This window comes from Dipodomys spectabilis, unplaced genomic scaffold, assembly GCF_019054845.1.
Source record: "Dipodomys spectabilis isolate Male_0828 unplaced genomic scaffold, ASM1905484v1 ptg000436l, whole genome shotgun sequence".
Lineage (NCBI taxonomy): Eukaryota > Metazoa > Chordata > Mammalia > Rodentia > Heteromyidae > Dipodomys > Dipodomys spectabilis.
The window spans coordinates 5614850-5633723 of record NW_024871113.1 but is presented as its reverse complement, the minus strand read 5'-3'; the positions used below and the strand labels follow the sequence as shown (position 1 = coordinate 5633723).

General features: G+C 38.1%; 1 protein-coding gene across 1 annotated transcript in view; it reads right to left on the bottom strand.

Moving 5' to 3' along the window:
* Nucleotides 1–515: 515 nt before the first annotated feature.
* Gucy1a1 (guanylate cyclase 1 soluble subunit alpha 1) overlaps nt 516–18874 on the bottom strand; it is a 71814-nt gene continuing 53455 nt past the window's right edge. Inside the window, exons 7-10 of the mRNA XM_042668470.1 lie at nt 17112–17597; nt 11906–12049; nt 7950–8104; nt 516–1111 (exon numbers count right to left, since the gene is read on the bottom strand). Of these exons, the coding sequence (XP_042524404.1) occupies nt 910–1111; nt 7950–8104; nt 11906–12049; nt 17112–17597 (987 nt within the window). The 3' untranslated portion in view covers nt 516–909. The remainder of the gene's footprint in view (nt 1112–7949; nt 8105–11905; nt 12050–17111; nt 17598–18874) is intronic.

Sequence of the window (18874 nt, the reverse complement as noted above, 5' to 3'; positions counted from 1 at the left end):
CAGTGTGTGTGTGTGTGTGTGTGTGTGTGTGTGTGTGTGTGCATGAATGTGAATGCTGTACTACTTTATAATTTATCCCTTGGATGCACACATTAATCCCATGTTGCTCCATTCTTGCATGTTAATAGAGGCTATAAGCTTCTATTATTTTGGATATTTTTCTGTTACAATACTCAAATGAATTATTAGAAATTAAATTGCTAATATAAATTAATACAGCCTTTGCAATGTATAAAATAAAAATAATAAATGTCTAACCAATGAAAATTCTTATGGAATGATACATTGTGTAATGGGGAAACTCTAAAAATATTATTTGACAGTCACAGAAAAATTTGTAACATTGTAATATAACACGTAGTTGTTTATTTTCTATAAAAAAAACAAGAAATAGAAAGGTGCAACTGAAGAAAAATATCTCAACCTATTTGCTTATATCTGCTAACAGCTAAATTAAGCATGACAATCAGATGCACAGTTGAAAGACTGAAATATCTTAATGCTTCCAGGAGTAGAGTCACTAATCAAAAGCTTTTATTAAGGTGACACTATCACAAACACACGTTAAATCCAGGAGCTTTTCCCAAGGCAGATGCCAGCAGGGGACTCCATTGCTCTATACATGTGAGTACAATAATTGGTATATGTACAAAGTGCTGAATTTTAGGTGCTGGAAGTTAGTGACCGTATAGAGAAACATTCCCCCAAAGTCACACTTTGAGGTTTGTTTTCTTTAAAGTACTGAGTGATTATGTCATTGTCATGTTACACTGAAGAGTAGATTGTGACTTAACTCCTGAAACTTTAATACTGCTCTTTTAACCTTCTGAATGTTAAAGTGCTTTCAGAGGTCCCATACATCCTCATAGGAGTCAAACCCCAAATACAAGGAAACAAATATCTGCCTCACTAATCTATCCCTGAAGCTTTACCTAAAAAGTTGGCATTGCTATATTCAATGTTGTTCTTTTGGAAGGATGGTTTTGATTCTGTTCCTTCTTGATAAGCATCCAGAAAATGGCAGATTCCAGGAATTTCACTGGGGAAATTTGGTGGAAGCTCTTCCCTTGACCGAGGGGTAAACACAAAGCCAGGGCAGTCTTTGAGCAATCTGAAAAGATTAAAGATATTAATACGTGATGATGTCATAAATTAGTGACAACTTGGGAAAAGAAGATAATATGGTTACTAAAATATTCTAATGAAAACAGGAGCCAGTGACTCACACCTGTAATCCTAGCTACTCTGAAGGCTGAGATCTGAAGATCAAGGTTTAAACTTTCCCTAGCAGGAAAACCCATGATACTCTTATCTCCAGTTAAGCTGTGGTTTAAGTGATAGATTGCTAGCCTTGAGCCAAAAAACCTCAGGGAAGCACCCAGAACCTGAGTTTGAACACCAGAATCAGCACACACACACATACACCACATACACGCGCACACACACACACACACACACACACACACACACACACACACACACACACAGATTCTAAATGATATTATCAGACATTTCCACAAAAGAAATAAAAAGAAAAATCAAATTCATAATAAGAATTCTACTAACTAATGTGTTTGACTTACATTAGAAGAGAGTAATTATAAAGTATTATTGTAGACATACAGTTTTGCAAAGCACTTGTGACTCACGCATGTAATCCTAGCTACTCAGGAGGCTGAGATCTTAATTTGAAATCACCTTTGGCAGGAAATTTCCTGACACTCTTATCTCCAATTAACCCCCCAAAAGCTGGAAGTATTGCTATGGCTCAAGTAGTTGTGGGCCTTGAGGGCCAAAACTAAATGACAATGCCCAGATTCTTAGTCCAAAGGCAGGCAGTGGCAAACACACAAACACACACATACACACAAATAAATGAGTAAAATAGAATAAAAATAGCTAAAAGTTTAATAATCGCAAAGTAAACCTCACGTATAATTATAATAGTATTGATACGATTCTGGATTGAAAATGGTATGTAGTGTCCATTTAGCAATTCATTAATTGTACAAATATAACAGAGTACAAATCAAGGACAAGGAGTTAAAAAATATTAAACATATGTGAAAATAAGTTTTGAGTATTTTAATAAGATTTTTATATATTCCAAATTACGGGGATGCAAATAAGCTTCATTCAGACATACTGGCTTTTTGTGTACTATTTGATATGTATGTGGAACATTTATCTTCATGAAAGCTTCTCTCTAACCAACTTGTCTCTTATTTGTTAGTATGGCTATTCAAGTATGTTAACTCATTGTAAATTCTAACCTCAATGTTTACATTTATGGCTTCTCTCTCTGTTTCCCTACATTTTATTAAAGGCAAAATTAATAAGCATTCTACATAATGTACTCCTCAGGCCATGGATGAAATTTTGTGAATAGTTTCAGGCTCTAAACAAACGTCTATAAAAATATCCTTTATCATTTTTGTTCAACCAGATCGTGGTCCATGAGCTATGTCTGAATGAAAGAGACCAAGGAGGCTAAATTGGATTCTGTACTGTGATATTATTCTATGTACTGAAGTAGCCAATTGGATAGAAATCCACATCTCAAGACTAAGTCTTTCAAGGAACACAGCATGTGAAGAATCTGTCAATTAAATTTTTTACTAGTACAGAAATAAATATGGAGTCATATTATATAAAGCCTATTACTTGAATATACTCCAACCATTGGTATAAAATAGACTGGCTTATCTGGAACACAAACACATATTATGCAACAAGTACAGTATGTGTTTGAGTGATATGCTATATTTGACTCCCACTAGCTTGTGAATCAATTATTAAATATTTAAGACTTTTAGAAGACAGACCTTTGGTGTGAATGTGGTATTAAAAGTGCTGAAGTAGACATGTTAAAATCATAGCAACTGGGCTTGGAATGTGGCCTAGTGTTATAGTGTGTGCCTAGCATGCATGAAGCCCTGTTTGATTCCTCAGTATCACATAAACAGAAAAAGCACTGTGGTTCAAGTGGCAGAGCTCTAGCCTTGAACACAGAGAGGGTTCAGTGATAGAGCCCAGGCCCTGAGTTCAAGCCCCAGGACCAGCAAAAAAAGAATTAGAACAACTGATAAATATTAAAAATCAGCTGTTTTTCCAGAAAAGTCACTGAGTTAGGGCTATGTAAATATATATATATATATATATATATATATATGTATATATATATACATACGTGTATATATATATATATATATAGAGAGAGAGAGAGAGAGAGAGAGAGAGTATGTTCATGTAATGTAATGTTCAATATAATGTACAAACATATATATTATGCTTTAAAAAGAAATCACAAAACCACTAGCCAAGTACTAATGGCTCATACCTATAATCCTAGTTAACTCAGGAGGGTGAGAAATAAGGATCTCAGTTTGAAGCCATTCTGGGCAGGAAAGTGGAGTTTGTGGCTCAAGTGATAGAGTGCTAGCTAGCCTTGGGCAAGAAAGCTCAGCGCTCAGGGACAGTGATCTGGCCCTGAGTTCAAGCTCCAGGAATGGCACCCATACACCCATACACACACATAATCCCAAAGCCAATATTGGGTACATTCAAAGAATATCATAAAGAGACATGGGTATCTTGAATGAGGACACTTTTTTGTTTTTTTCTGGTCAATTGTGGGGCTTGAACTCAGGGCCTGCGTTGCTGTCCCTGAGTTCTTTCACTCAAGGCTAGTGCTCCACCACTTAAAGCCATAGTTGTACTTCTTTCTGGTTTTCTGGTGGTTAACTGGAGATAAGAGTCTCATTGACTGTTCTGCCCAGATTGGCTTTGAACTGCAATCTTCAGATCTCAGCCTCCTTCATTGCTAGGGTTACAGGCATGAGCCACCAACACCCATCTGAGGACCTATTTTTCTCTGGTTTTGAATTTCTATCTGAAGGGATGTGAATAAGAGCTGAGTTTCTGCCTTCTCTGTGGCTTTTCTCCTCTCAGGTATGTCATATATTATTGATGAAGTTGGGAGAAAATGCTGAACATGCCCTGTACAGTTTCTTCAGGGCTGTATTGGGGATCCTGCCTGTCTGCAGAGAGTATATGGTCTCTGCTGTTCCTACAAATTATAAAAGAAGACAAGATCTGGTATGTCTGAAGTGGGACTATTGGTAACATTTTATAGTTATTAGTTTAGCTTATGTTTCCATTCTTCTAAGTGAGGTGTGGCATCATTTCAAGTTGATCCACAAGGCTTGACTGAAGGAGAATGGATTGGCTTAGGGCATGGTATGTGGAAAATCATTTAACCAAGTTAATTTTTTTTTGTTGGTTGTGGGGCTTGAACTTAGGGCCTGAGTGCTGTCCCTGAGCTCAAGGTTAGAGCTCTACCACTTGAGCCACAGCTCCACTTCTGGTTTTTGAGTGGTTAATTGGAGATAAAATTCTCATGGGAACTTTTTTGTCAAGGCTGGCTTGGAACCACAATCTTCAAATCCGAGCCTTCTGAGTAGCTAGGATTACAGGTGAGGTGTGAGCTAACTTGCCTGACTTTAACCAAGTCAATTTTAATATGCCACTTACGCATCAGCCATGAGGAGACCTAGAACAGGGTTTATGAGTCTGTAGCTTGGTGAAGAATTATGGAATGGGCTAAAGGCTTAAAAAGGGTGAAAGGATTCCTTTTTAAATGATTAACTTTCACGGGGACTTTTGCTGCATTGCTCAGGCTGGGCCCTGAGTGATCTTTTGGCTCAGCCTTCCTGTTATCTGAGACTGTCCCTGTCCTCATCAGCAGTAACTCATGAAAGTTAAAAAAGAAAATGGGTCAGAGCACTGACAGGAAACCACTAAAATAAGTGGTGGGGAAGGAGCACAAACAAGACAGTGAGACAGTTCAGTCATGGGAAAAGTTTTAGAAAATTGGGAAGACATGGCATCAAAACACCCCATGTTAGAGCCTTGCCCAGATTCATGATGCCTTGGATTCATTGCCAGCAATGTTAGCAATATGGAAATCAGGAAAGCTAAAGAAAAAAGTATTTAAAGGAGGACTGCCTTTCAAGCCTATACAATTGTGACTGCGATGGAAATGGAGAAGATAAGGAGAGAATGGACCAGGATGTTAGCAGGGTATATGATGCTTCCCTGCTGTAAGAATGACTCCACCCAGTGAAGCCTAAGGGATAAGCATTGATAGCAGTGAGTGAAGGAGAAGTAAAGCGGGAAACAGAAACAATGAGTGTAGACAGGTGCTTTGAGCTCTGCTATGTAAAACAGCAGAAATCTGAGATGATTGTTGATATGAAAATAAAGAAGTTTCTATGTTTTCAAGAGAATTAATATGCTTGAGTTCTACAGAAAGAAATAGTTTCCTCTAAGAGAAATTGACTATAGAGAGAGAAATTTGTTTTAGGCAGCAAACTTATTAAGAAGGTAACAGGAAATAGCAAGACTATATTCCAGCAAAGACAGGGCAGCTGACCAGTGTAATATAAAAGAAGCTAGAGCCTCTGAAGTTACTACTCTCATGGCACTCACAACATGTCAGCAGGAAGTTCTAACCGACCTGCTGTGCTTTTGTGTAATATGAAGACATGTGACCAACCTAGACTGGGTTAGACATGAAACATTGCTGGAGTTCCAGGGGTTCTCTCAGGCTAGGCATAGTGGTTCTCATCTATAATTCCAGCTACTGAGGAAGCTAAGAGTAGGAGGATTACATTACGAAGCTGGTTTCAAGCAAAAATCACAGGACCCTATCTGAAAAATAACTAAAGCAAAAAGGGCTGGCATATATGGCATAAGTGCCAGCATACCCATCCAATAAGCACTAGGCCCCAAGTTTAACCAAAGAACACAACAAAAAAGTTATCCTGAAGAAGATGAAAGATAATTTTCTTGGCGTCATTTAGCTATCATACAGAGCTCTTTTTCCCCACCCTGGCACTTGAACTTTGGGGCTAGGCATTATAACTGAGCTATTTTGCTGAAGGACAATGTTCTACCACTTGAGCTACAGCTACACTTCTGGCATTTTGGTGGTTAACTGGAGATAAGCTTCCTGGGCTGGCATTTTGAACCACCATCTTCAGATCTCCGACTGCTAAATAGGTAAGATTAGATGCATGAGCCACAGGTACCTAGCATGTGACAAAATTTTTATTACAGAATAATTTCTTCCTATATGAAATAGCTCATTTTCTTGTTAGAGCCTACAATGGCAGTTTTAAGATTATGGTGTATAGGAGAGGAAAAAACAGATCTTCTTGTCGATAATAAAGTAGTTTTCAACTCTGCCAACATTTGCTTCCAATCCATAAATCAGCAAATTTTAAACATGTTTGGTGACCTAAAAGTTTTTTCCTAGAAAATTCTCCCCGGGTATCATATAGTAGGGAATTGAATTAGCCTTTGTCCTTAATAGCAAGTGAGCTTTTAAAATCCTGGGAATTTTCCAAGTTATAGGCATATCGTTATTTTTCATAAGCCCTTTGGGTCCTACCTGGGTTTGAAGTAATGACATGACCCAGAATGGGGTCAGGATTCCAGAGCTATCAACCAAGTAATCGGAAGGCTGGCATTCTGAGCCAGCCTGACACTGGACAAGGAGAGAAGGCTTTGAAAAGGAGCTCAGTTAGGGGCATTTGGGGCTCTCCAGACTTCATGTTTCATGTGGTTAGTCCTGATGTATGTCCTTTAGAATTAAACTGTAAATAAGTACAAACCTTGTGTGAGTACTGGGAATCTATGTATATAATTATTTGACTTGAAGAGTTCACAGGAATATTCCAGTACACTGACAGTTAGAGTACTAGCAACCTGTAGACACTAGACATATATTTTGTACTTGAATAATGACAGTTTTATTGGTAATATGTTCCATAAATTGTGTTAACAATATACTACCTCTGTGTTGTTACTGCTAGAATTGCACCTCAGTGCATTAGATATAACATATCAAATGCTTACTGATAAACTGAGAGCATTTATAAGAGCTTTTTTTGTTTTTTTGGTGGTGGTGGTCCTAGGGGTTAAACTCAGGGACTGAGTGCTATCCCTGAGGTTTTGGGCTAAAGACTTGTTCCCTACCACTAAAACCATAGCTCTACTTCAAGCTTTTTGGTGGTTAGTTAGAGATCAGAGTATCATGGACTTTCCTGCCTGGGCTGGCTTCAAACTGTGATCCTTAGTTCTCAGCCTCTTGATTAGTTAGGATTACAGTTGTGAGTCACCAGTACTGGCCTATAATTGCTTTTTAATGAAGAATGACAAAGGATGTGAAGCCTGTTAAAAATTACTATTGGAGATAGGTACTGGTGGCTCATGCCTATAATCCTATCTACTAGGACACTAAGATCTGAGGATTACTATTTGAAGCTAGCTGAGGTAGGAAAGTCCATGAAAGTTTTATATTCAATTCAGAACTAAAATGCTGGAAGTTGAACTATGAAAAAGCTAAGGAAAAGCACCAGTCTCTGAGTTCAAGTTCCAGTACTGGCACAATAAACAAACAAAAAATAATAATTGGATAACAACTTTTTCATAAGGCTAAGTAGTAGTTTAAAAGCTATTTTTTTAATCTTTGTTTTCTGTTTTTCATTTTTAATTTTTTGCCAGTCCTGGGGCTTGAATTCTGGGCCTGGGAGCTGTCCCTGTGCTTCTTTTCCTCAAAGCTAGCATTCTACCACTTAAGCCACAGTGCTACTTCCGCTTTTTCTGAATTGTTTATTGGAGGTAAGAATCTCATGGACTTTTTTGCCCAGACTTTCTTGCCTGGGCTGGCTTCAAACCACTATCCTTAGATCTCAGCCTCCTGAGTAACTAGGATTACAGGCATAAGCTACCAGCACTAGGCTAAGACTGGTTGTTTTCTTTTCGTTTTCTTATAAGATTCCCTAAGAAGAAGAGAGTTAGGGAGAATCAACAAACCAATAGGGAGAAACAACAGCTACATATAGATAAAAGCAATGGGCTTCAGGTATTAATGCAGTTTTTACCTGTAAGTTGTTGGACTGACATTGATTTTCCTTGGCACACTGCAGGACTCAAACTTGTTAGCCAGGGTGACATTATTTCCAAAAAGACAGTAACGAGGCATTTTAACTCCAACAACTCCTGCAAAAACGGATCCAGAATGCAGTCCAATTCGCATCTGAAAACAGAAAAGAACACATTGTTCCATGTCTCTAGAAAATCACTTCCAGCTTCTGAAAAATCCGATCTAAATGCTTCTAGCAGCAACTCTCGCCACACTCAATTACAAAAACATAACCAGGTGCAGGTGTCTCTCATGTGTAATACTACTACAATCGTAGTTACATAGAAGATTGAGATGTGAGGTTTGCAGGTCGGAACCAGCCTAGGCAGATAAATCTATTCTTGTCTCCAATTAACTACCAAAAAGCTAGAATGGGAATAGTGGCTCAAGTAGTGAAGTGCCAGCTATGAGCAGGGGAATGGGAGGAAGCTGAGAGCATGAGGTTCTGATTTCAAAGATCCAGTGCTAGCAACAAAAAGAAAAAAGTAACAGAAAAGGAAAAAGAAAAAGAAGACAAAAAAAAACAGTTTTTAAAAGACTTAATTTTGGCAGTACTGAGGTTGGAACTCAGAGTTACTTTCTTCTTAGACATGTGTATTACTGCTACTTGAGCTGTACTTTTAGCCCTTTCTGTTCTGAGTATCTTGAGATAGTCTCACATTTTTTCTGAGGTTGGCTGTTATCTTCCTATTTATACTTTCTTACTTAGCCAGGAGCTGGGATGAAAGATGTGATCCACTGCATCTTGTCTTCTTTCCTGTTTACCTGGGACCTTACGAACATTTTTTGCTCAGGCTGTTCTGTAATTATGATCCTCCCAATCTCAGAATCCCATGTAGCTTAGGATGATAGGTGTGTGCCATTGGGAGAGAGAGAAAGGGTGTCATAAACATTTTCTTAGCACTGGGTCTTAAACTGTGATCCTTCTGATCTCTGCTTCCCAGCCAGCTAATATGATAGGTTTAAAGCTCTCCAGTACCAAACTTTAAAAGATGTTTTGACTTAAAATAGTTTTGTAAACTGGGCACAAGTGGCTCATGCCTGTAATCCTAGTTACTCAGGAGGCTGAGATCTGAGGACTGAGGTTTAAAGCCAGCCTGGGTAGGAAAATCTATGAGACTCTTATCTCTAATTAATCAGGAAAAAAAAGCCAAAGTGGAGCTGTGGCTCAAGTGGTAAAGTGCTAGTCTTATAGCACACAAGTTCAGAGGCAGCATCCAGGCCATGAGTTCAAACCCCAGAACCACACACACACACACACACACACACACACACACACACACACACACACACACACACACACCAGAAAAAAAGAAAAATGGAGTTGTTGATTCCAATGACTATAATCTATACCCATGTAAATAAAACTGCAGGGCTGGGAAGGTGGCTCAGTGGTAGAGCGCTTGCCTTGCATGCATGAGTCCCTGGGTTCGATTCTTCAGCACTACATAAGCAAAAAGAAAAAAAAGCCGGAAGTGGCGCTGTGGCTCAAGTGGTAGAGTGCTAGCCTTGAGCTGAAGAGCTGAGGGACCATGCCCAGGCCCAGAGTTCAGGCCCCATGACCAGACCCTCAAAAATAAAAATAAAAACAAAAACAAAAAAAACTGCAGTATGCTTGGTAGGTGTTGGGGCAAAAGTTTGAGAACAAGGAATGATTTGGAGAGGCACTGAGATGATTTTTTTTAAATGAGATTGTCTAACATACCTGATTTCTTGATTATTTGAGAGGAAGTACTGCCACACACAGCAAAATTTTATATTATAAACGACAATCAGGCATCGGGTTCACTATTTTCCAAATCTGCATAAGTTTGATTAGGTATGTGCACTTTAAACAAAGGTCATGGTCTGTGTAGCTTAGATGTAATTTAGAAATATAGGATGCCAGTTCAGACTAATTTTACTGCTGATTTCATGAATTCAGATATTTCTGCTAGAGACATCCAGGCTCATGTTTCAAAAGGTCATGTCATGAATTCTGCAAAAGTTCCGTAATGTAGTTTGTATTAGGAGATGTACATTCAAAGACAAACTCTACTAGTAACTGACAGTGTGTATTTTCTATGTCTTTATCTTTTTTTTTATAAAAGATAGGGTTATAGGAGTCTTAATGTCCAATGTATATCCACACTTTCCTGATGCTCAGCAAATCTTCAACTCTGTCCCTGAAATGTTTCACCAGTAGTTTCTAACTCCCTCAGCTCTTTCCCAGGACACATAAATTTCTATATTTAACTTATCAATTTACACATCACTAACGCTAACCTGTTATTACTCTGATATCATCTTTAAAACTAGTAATAAATACTTCTCCCAACATTTTAAAAATACCTTTTCAAAAATAACTGCACTCATGTTATTATTTCTTTCTTCTCAATACATACTTCTTAAGCATAAAATTAATTTGTGAAGAATTAAATGGTCTTATTGTTAATGGTCTGGATATATTTACTTTCTGGGAAAGTGAAATGTTGTGATACTTTTGAAATACACTTGGCAAATGAGTTCACACTCTTCCTTTAGATATGGAGTCCAAGCCATTTTTTTTTTTTGTCTAGATTTAGGACAGCTCTGATCAATGATCTGTACTGTCCAAGGTTAAGTCATAAAATGCTGTGTTGCTTTACCCTATCTTATTCACTGGGATGTGAGTCCCCAGGTAAGAGGGAGACTACTCTGAGAATGACATGCCTCATCTTGTAGACCCTGAGGTAAAAGCACCAGCAGAGTACCAGCTTTCTGTTCATCCTCACAAAGGAACTAGGCAACTAAGAGAGGTGGCCATGTTGGAATATGTCCTGCTCAGAGCAATACGATCCCAGCTATTACAAGTTGCTTTAAGCACTTGGTTTTTCCCAGCTAAGATCGAAGATATTCTGTTTCAAAGACATAGTGGCACTCCTACAATTTATACAAATTCCTGATACTCAGAATAATGCATTAATAAAAGATTTGTGGTTTCACATCACTAAATTTGGAGAACTATATTATACAGTTGATTTAGAAAAATAGACATGACAGCTTAGAAAAATGGCTTCTGTTAAGGTTAAAGAAAGATAGTGCTAAACCTGAAATTACTACACGCACGTTTTCTACTTCCTAAATGTCATAGGTCTCCAAATGGAATCCTACACTCCTTTTAAGATTACATTTTTGAAGGGCATCAGTTAGGGATTCTTCTATACTATATTCTATACTATTCTACTATACTATGTCATTCTCATATTCTCGTAGGTTCATTTGATTACTTGTGATCATTATGGCATCTTTTGGGGATCTAGCTAATATGAAACTTTGCCGTGTTATAGACCTTGGAAAATATTGTTGGATTCATAGCCAACATTTGTATTACTATAAAGTCCTCTACCAGAAGCAATGAAACTTAACTGTCTGGGACCTTCTAGATTCATTTAGATGTGATGAAACAGAGGCACTTGCATGGAATTTCGAAGACTAGCTTTTCTGTTGTGAGCATGTATGTTTTTATTTCTATGAGTGAGTGAACTTCTGGGTTTCTATAGAATGCTTAGGAGAGGTTCCATTGTTCAGGCACACATCTTAGGTTGGTCTCTAATGTAGAATTTCTATCTTGCTGATTAAAGCAGCAGTTTTCTGAGCATGGTTTTTTTCCTTACCTTGGCAATGAGGCAGTCAGCTTCTAGACCATGGGAAAAGGTAAGGGTTCCACAAGGTGACTTCTGGAGACATTTCTTTGAAAGCCCAGGTTACCAATGGCTTCTCCAGTCATATCAGTATTCCTTAAGTCATTAGATAGGCTCTAGGAAATTTCTTTCTGCTTAAACTAGTTAGAGAAGATTTTGCTCTCTCCAGCTAAATTGCAACCAGTAATCTAGTGTCTCAATACTCCACTAATAAATTCTTGCTCTAATGATATCTCATCCCTATATATCATACCTTAATAGGCTCTCCATGGGGAGACATGACTTCATCAGAGAGCTCCATCATCTTCAGGGCCATCAGGGCAATCTGGACAGCATGGGTATCACTCTCTCTATGTAATCCCCCAGCAACACAATACGCATCACCAATGGTCTCCACCTGGACATATAATGTATTGGACATATTCAGAATAAAGCTTAAGAAAAGCCACTTTGCAGAAATCAAGAACCATACAGCAGGAAGCACAGGTAAAATCTGATATTTTTAGCAGTGACTTCCCTTTTCAAGAGTGCCATCAGGTGAACCCTCCTATTTCAATACTGCACGAGGGCAATACAATCCTGTGAACACAACATCAAGTGGCTTTTTCTTCCACTTGCCACTGACTCAGCGCACCATTATCCTCTTCCTTTCAAAGATACAAAATAGTATTTGTAGACACAAATGATATAATGGTATGTTTAGGATTAATAATAAGTTGTTTATGATACTAGAATCACTTACCCACCAGAAAAATAGTGTTTTTTTGCATGAAATCACCTCCTCAGTAAGTAGCACATAAGTATAGAAAAATGTGTAATGTACAAATAAGACACAAAATGTCATCAGAATACAAAAGATTGTTTTTCTATGAACTTTGGGGCATTTTACAGTAATAATTATGTGTCTATGTAGATATTAATTACAAGGACAGAAATAAAGTTAAATCATAAGAGAAGTACAATGAGTTTGGAAGGTTTTTGGATTTCAAATTATTATACAAAAGATCCTATTGTTACAGACCATTTTTCTTTTAATCTATATGTGATACTGGTTACAGAGTGCTACATATTAATTTAAATTTACAAATAAATCTGCTCATTCTGAGGCAATTGCATTTTTCTTCCCCAGATATGTATTGTACCTTATTGGATCTTCTCTATCATAGGACTCCCTTTTGAGTGGGTGAGGATGAGAAAGGAATAAAAATAAGCAAGGTGGGGTAGACAAAGCTTGAGTAATGACTTTCATCCTATTATCTTTTACCCTATTAACTCAGAGAAAATGCCAAGGATCTTACAAAACCTCAAAAGGGCCTGCCTGTCTCCTAATATCTGACTTGATCTTGTAAGTCTGCCCCTGCTCATGTTCTTCTACTGTCATCATCTTCCTGCTACCCCTTAGACAAACCAAATCTGCCCTCATTGCTATTCTTTTATCCAATAACCATTTGGCTTTTCTGTGGTTTCCCTCAAACCCAGGTAAAACATCACCTTTTAGGAAGCTCTATTCAACCACTTTCTGCAAAGAGCTATCATCTTTAAACCTTTACATTTCTCTCACTCTTAACTTGCTTTAATTCGAAAATATTGCATCGATTAGTTTCTTGTGAATTTGGTTCTTGTTTTTCTGGCTCTGAGAATACATAAGAACTCTGAGTGGATCTTTGTGTTCATTCCTGTATGGCCAGTGCCTAATAATAACTAAACAGGCAGTGATGCTTTTTCAGGCATTTTTTCCAGCAATTAATTCATAAAATGAGCTCATCTGAATATATTACTATTTTGGAGAAGTCCTATCATCATAACTACTTGGAGCTAAACATTTATTCTCTCTGCTCTTATAATATTTTGTGCCTACTTGAATAGAATTTGGCTTCCTTCACGGGGACAGGTTGAGGTGTCCTCCTACATACTTTGTCCACTTGTGCTAACCAAATAATATTGATAGGAAGAAAATGACAACAAATAAAGTCCTGGGATGATCAGATCCTGGAAGAAATAAATTGATGATTCCTTTGACACAAGTCCACCAATCCTTCAACATATCACACCACTGATGGTTATATACTATATATAATATAGTATAAATATTAACTATATATAAATTAAACAGAATCCATGACCAAGTTCCCTTCTTATTTACTTTCAGCTATCTCCAGGTATTTTTACATGAATTTGGAAAGGGCCACAAGGTGGAAATGAGGTCTGGGGGGCAGGTGACGTCCTATTCAGATAGATGCAGTTGGATTAGTCAGAGAGCTCTATAATTTCATCCTGGCAGGAGAGGAGGGCAGTTTCAAAATCCTTAATAGGGTATTTGAAAGTGCAAGAAGGATGTTTCTGTTTTAGTAATCACAGTGGTTCCCAATGAAGAAAAAAAAAGTAACTTCCTTCTTATAGTTCTGAGAGGAGACATTCTCAAGAGACAAAAAGAAAAAAAAAGACAGCTACAAATAAACATAGTAAATTCCACAGGAGGCCATAACACTTAACCTAACTGAAGCCAATTATTTTATCTATAATTACACAGGGATTTCTTTTCTCTTCTTCCCAAGGGAGTCATGGCTCTTTCTGGAATTTCCTGTTAGAAGGTTTTTAAGAGAATGTTTTGATTTTAGTATGTCTAAAGAAACAAAACATAAATTATATTTGTTTCCTCCTCAATAATTTATTTCATGCTGGGCTACACCCTGAAGTGCCAGATTGCTATGTGACAAGTTGAGCTTATGATTTAAGTCAGACCAATGAGATTAATGCCATTCACTTAATATCATGACCTATAAAACAAGGCAAAATAACTTACAGTTGTAAAATGCCAAAGTTTTTCCCCTTTGGTGCTAGGACTAGAGCTTGAACTCAAGGCCTCACACTCTCCCTTGTCTTTATTGAGTAAGTCTGGCACTCTACAACTTGAGCCACCTCATTGATAGATTTTTGCTGGTTAATTGGAAATAGTTCTTATAATTGTCTGCCAAGTCTGGCTTTGAATCATGATCCTCAGATGTCAGGCCCCTAAATGGCTACAATTACAGGTTTGAACCATGAGAATTCAGCTAAAAAATTAGTTTTAAAGAAGTAGGTAGAATTTAAAATTTCTTCATTAGCTTTCCTCCTAACAACTGCTACATTAAAAAGGAAAAGAGATACAATGACTGGGTAGAGGGTTATACAATGCCTGGAGTAGAGGGTTTCTACATTATCTCAGCCTCTAACATCATCTGGCCACTAAGTCCTGGATGCCTAATCCACAATGTGTATTATCTAGCACAATCTTTACAATTCTGTCTGTGAAACATAGGACAGAGTGTGTTACACACATAAACTCTGTGTGATTATTGCTTTCTCTGTTCTAGAAAGATAATTGCATTTTAATCCAACTAGACAGTCTATGTCACTTAATTGGCCCAGCAACCCCACTTTTGGGCATTTATCCAAATGATCACAAACAAGACCATACTAAAGCTACCAGCACATCTATGTTTACTGCAGCATTATTTACTATAGCTAAGATATGGAACCAACCCAGATGCCCCTCAGTAGATGAATGGATCAAGAAAATGTGGTATATATACACAATGGAATTCTATGCCTCCATTGTAAAGAATTACATTGCCCCATTTGTTAGGAAATGGAAAGACTTAGAGAAAATTATATTAAGTGAAGTAAGCCAGGCCCAAAGAAACATAAGTCTCATGGTTTCCCTTATTTGCTATAACTAGCATATGTCTGGGACAAGCAGAAAAGCTCAGATAAGGTGATGTTAATTGAAATGATCCCCGAGATAGGGACACAAGTGGTTTTTTTCTTCCTTGCTATTGTTTCTAACGTATTTATAAGGTACTAAGTGATGTTTTTGTTGCTTTGTATGTCCCTGCCCCCTGGTATAACCCCTGTTTTCACTGTATTTGATGTTGGTATAATTTGTGGAGGGGAAGGGAAAAACAAAACGTTTATATAAGGATACAGATTGAGATGTACAAGATGCTATGTTGAAAAACAAACTTTACAATTTAGGTGGGGGGGCAGAAAGGGTATAGTTGAGGAGGTGGGAGGGATGAGATGGTAGGGGAAAAACAAAGGAGGAGGCAACAATGCTGGATAAGAAATATACTCATTACCTTGCTCATGTAACTGTAACCCCTCTGTACAGTATTTTCATAATAAAAAACAAATTTAATTAAAAAAAAGAAATGTAATTGCACTTACTCAGTTACAAAACAAGAAAAGTAAAGGACAAGATTTGAATTTGTCTCTGCCCCATGCAAAGCTGTAAAACTGGCTTAAATATGTGATTTTGATTTCTGTTAACTGGCTATGAGCATTATCATGTAAGCTCTGCACTGAACTCATCTGCATGAAAAAAAGGTTTATAATAGTCATTCTTTATTTATTGTGAAAATACTGTACAGAGGGGTTACAATTACATGGGCAAGATAATGAGTACACTTCTTATCAAGCATTGTAGCCTCCTCCTTTGTTTCCCCTTCCCATCCCTTCCCCCCCCCCCCACAACAAATCCTCCTCCACCCCTCCCCTCCCACACCAAAGTTGTAAAGTTCATTTTTCGACATAACCTCTTGTACATCTTATTGTTGCAATGGGTCCACCTGTATCCCTGTTTTAATGCTTTGTGTTTTCCCTTCCCCTCCACAAATTATACTAACATCATATAAAGTAAAAGCAGGGGTTATATCATGGGGGAGGGGCATACAAAGCAACAAAGAAATAATCTTATAAATATGTTAGAAACAATCGCATGAAAAACAAACATTTGAATACATATCTTAGGGTTCATTTCCCTAACATCAACTTTTCTGACCTTTTCTGCTTGACTCAGACATATACTACTTGTTGCAAATAAGGGAAACCATGGGACCTATGTTTCTTTGGGCCTGGCTTACTTCACTTAATATAATTTTTTCCAAGTTTTTCCATTTCCTAACAAATGGGGCAATGTCATTCTTCCTGATGGAGGCATAGAATTCCATTGTGTATATATACCACATTTTCTTGATCCATTCATCTACTGAGGGGGCATCTGGGTTGATTCTAATTCTTTATTTTTATATGTTCAAAGAATAAAGGACTTCATTGAAATACTCTTGCATAATAATCCAGCTCAGTTACCACAGTGAAATGGTTGGTCCATTGACTGTTAAACACCATGTTTTCCTGGTTCTTTTATTCAGCCTATTCTCCCTCCATTCTCTCCTATTCTTTGAGAAGATAATGGGATAGTCCTTTCCTGAAACAATTAGCTCTGTTTCAGAGCAGATTCAGAGCTATTTCTGGCTGGAGAACACCCACATAATTAGTACACAATGACTGTTCCCCGGATATAGTCAGAGTAACCCAGCAGAGAAAGCTTTGCATTTGCATTGCAATGCAGGGTCAGAGCATAGCACTTTTTTCCCAGTGACTTTTACCTATAAAATTGTCATTGCGCTGTCCTCCCCTACCTTGTAGACATCCAGCTCTCCACACTGCTGATCAAAGCGAGTGTACAGCTCATTGAGCATGGTGATGACTTGCAGTGGCGAGCACTGAGAACAGATGGCAGTGAACCCCACGATGTCCGAGAAAAGCATGGTGACATTATTGAACTTCTTGGCTTGCACAACTTGTCCTTGCCACAGCTGTTGAGCCACCTCACAGGGAAAGATGGAACACAGCAGATCGACTGTCTTTTTCTTCTCCTCTTCCAGGGCTTGGTGGGCATGTTCAAGAGTTGCCTTCAGTTTCCCCAGCCTCTTCTTCAAGCCATCTTGAGCTCGAGCTTGTTCACCTATCAAGACCACATCTCTTAATGCATTATGAATTGGGATGTCAGACAGGTAGAGGCCGCGTCCTGTGAAATCTTCTAATCTGTCCACACAGGGTGACCCCAAGAACAAAATGGCACTGGATTCAACAATGTAAATCATTTGGCCTTTGAGATCCATAACCTGTAAAGCAAAGGAAAACCAATTGCTGTGGATTTTGCAAGTTCCCAACACCTTTCTCAGATGGGAGGAGTTAGATACAGCAGCCCTTTGTGCTTGTGTTGTTGTTGTTGTTGTTTAACTGTTTTAGTTTGCTATGAGTTCCAATATGCATGCAGCCATTTAAAGAATATATTAGAACAGACATTACACAGAAATTATTATTATAATGAATGCAAACATCTTGCTTCAAGGGTTACTCATAGCAATCTGTGGGTCCTAGTACTGTCCTTGACCTTTTTTACTCAAGGTTAGTACTCTACCAGTTGAGCCACTGCCCCACTTCTGGCATTTTGGATTAATTGGAAATGAGTAATTACTTAGAAATAAGAATCTCATGGACTTTCCTTCTCAGACTGGCTTAGAACTATTATCCTCAGAGCTCAGATTCCTGAGTAGCTAGGATAACAAATATGAGACACCAACACCTAGTTTCCTTCCTTTTTTCTTTCACTTTCTTTTACTTTTTCTCCTTCCTTCCTTCCTTCCTTCCCTCCTTCTTTCCTTCCTTCCTTCCTACCTTCTTTCCTGTCCTGTCACTTCATACTAGACATGTTTGATAGTTATTAAGTCTCAGGGGAAAAAATGGGGTTCTCCCCTTCTTCTCTTTTCCTTCCTTCCTTATCTCTCTGCTTCTCTATTTCTTTATCTTTCTTTCTCCTCTCCCTTTCTTCCTTTTTGTCCTTCTTCTCTTTCCTTTTGTTCCTTCCTTCCCTCCCATAGTTTCTCCCAGTCTCCTTCTTTCCTCCTTAATCTTCTGCCCTCCTTGCTATTCTCTCTTTTCTTTTCGTGCCCTCTATTTTCCCTTCTTCTCCCCTGGCATATGTAGGAAGTAAAAAGTAAAAAGTACCTGTAGAAAGTTTTTTTATTTGTGTTTTTGGTGTTGTTGTTTTGTTTTTGTCTTGTTTCTTTGTGCTGAGGCCCATAAAGCTGTCTTTCAGAAGTCATTTTACAATGGACTTCACAGAGCCTTGTCTAGAGAGGTCTTGTGTTTATTTCTATTTCAGCTTAAGCATCTAGTCAACAAATGAACAATCCAGAGAGATGTAACCAGGGGGCTTGACAGCCATGAGGCTTCAAGTTCTCATCCAGATGAGGAGAAGATTTACTGGCAGCTGTGAGAACAGTGTGCATATATGTATTCATTACAGCCATGAAGCAAAAGTAACCATGGCTGAGTGCCCATTTTTCATGCATGTAATCCTAGCTATTCAGAAGGCTGAAATCCAGAGGACTGAAGT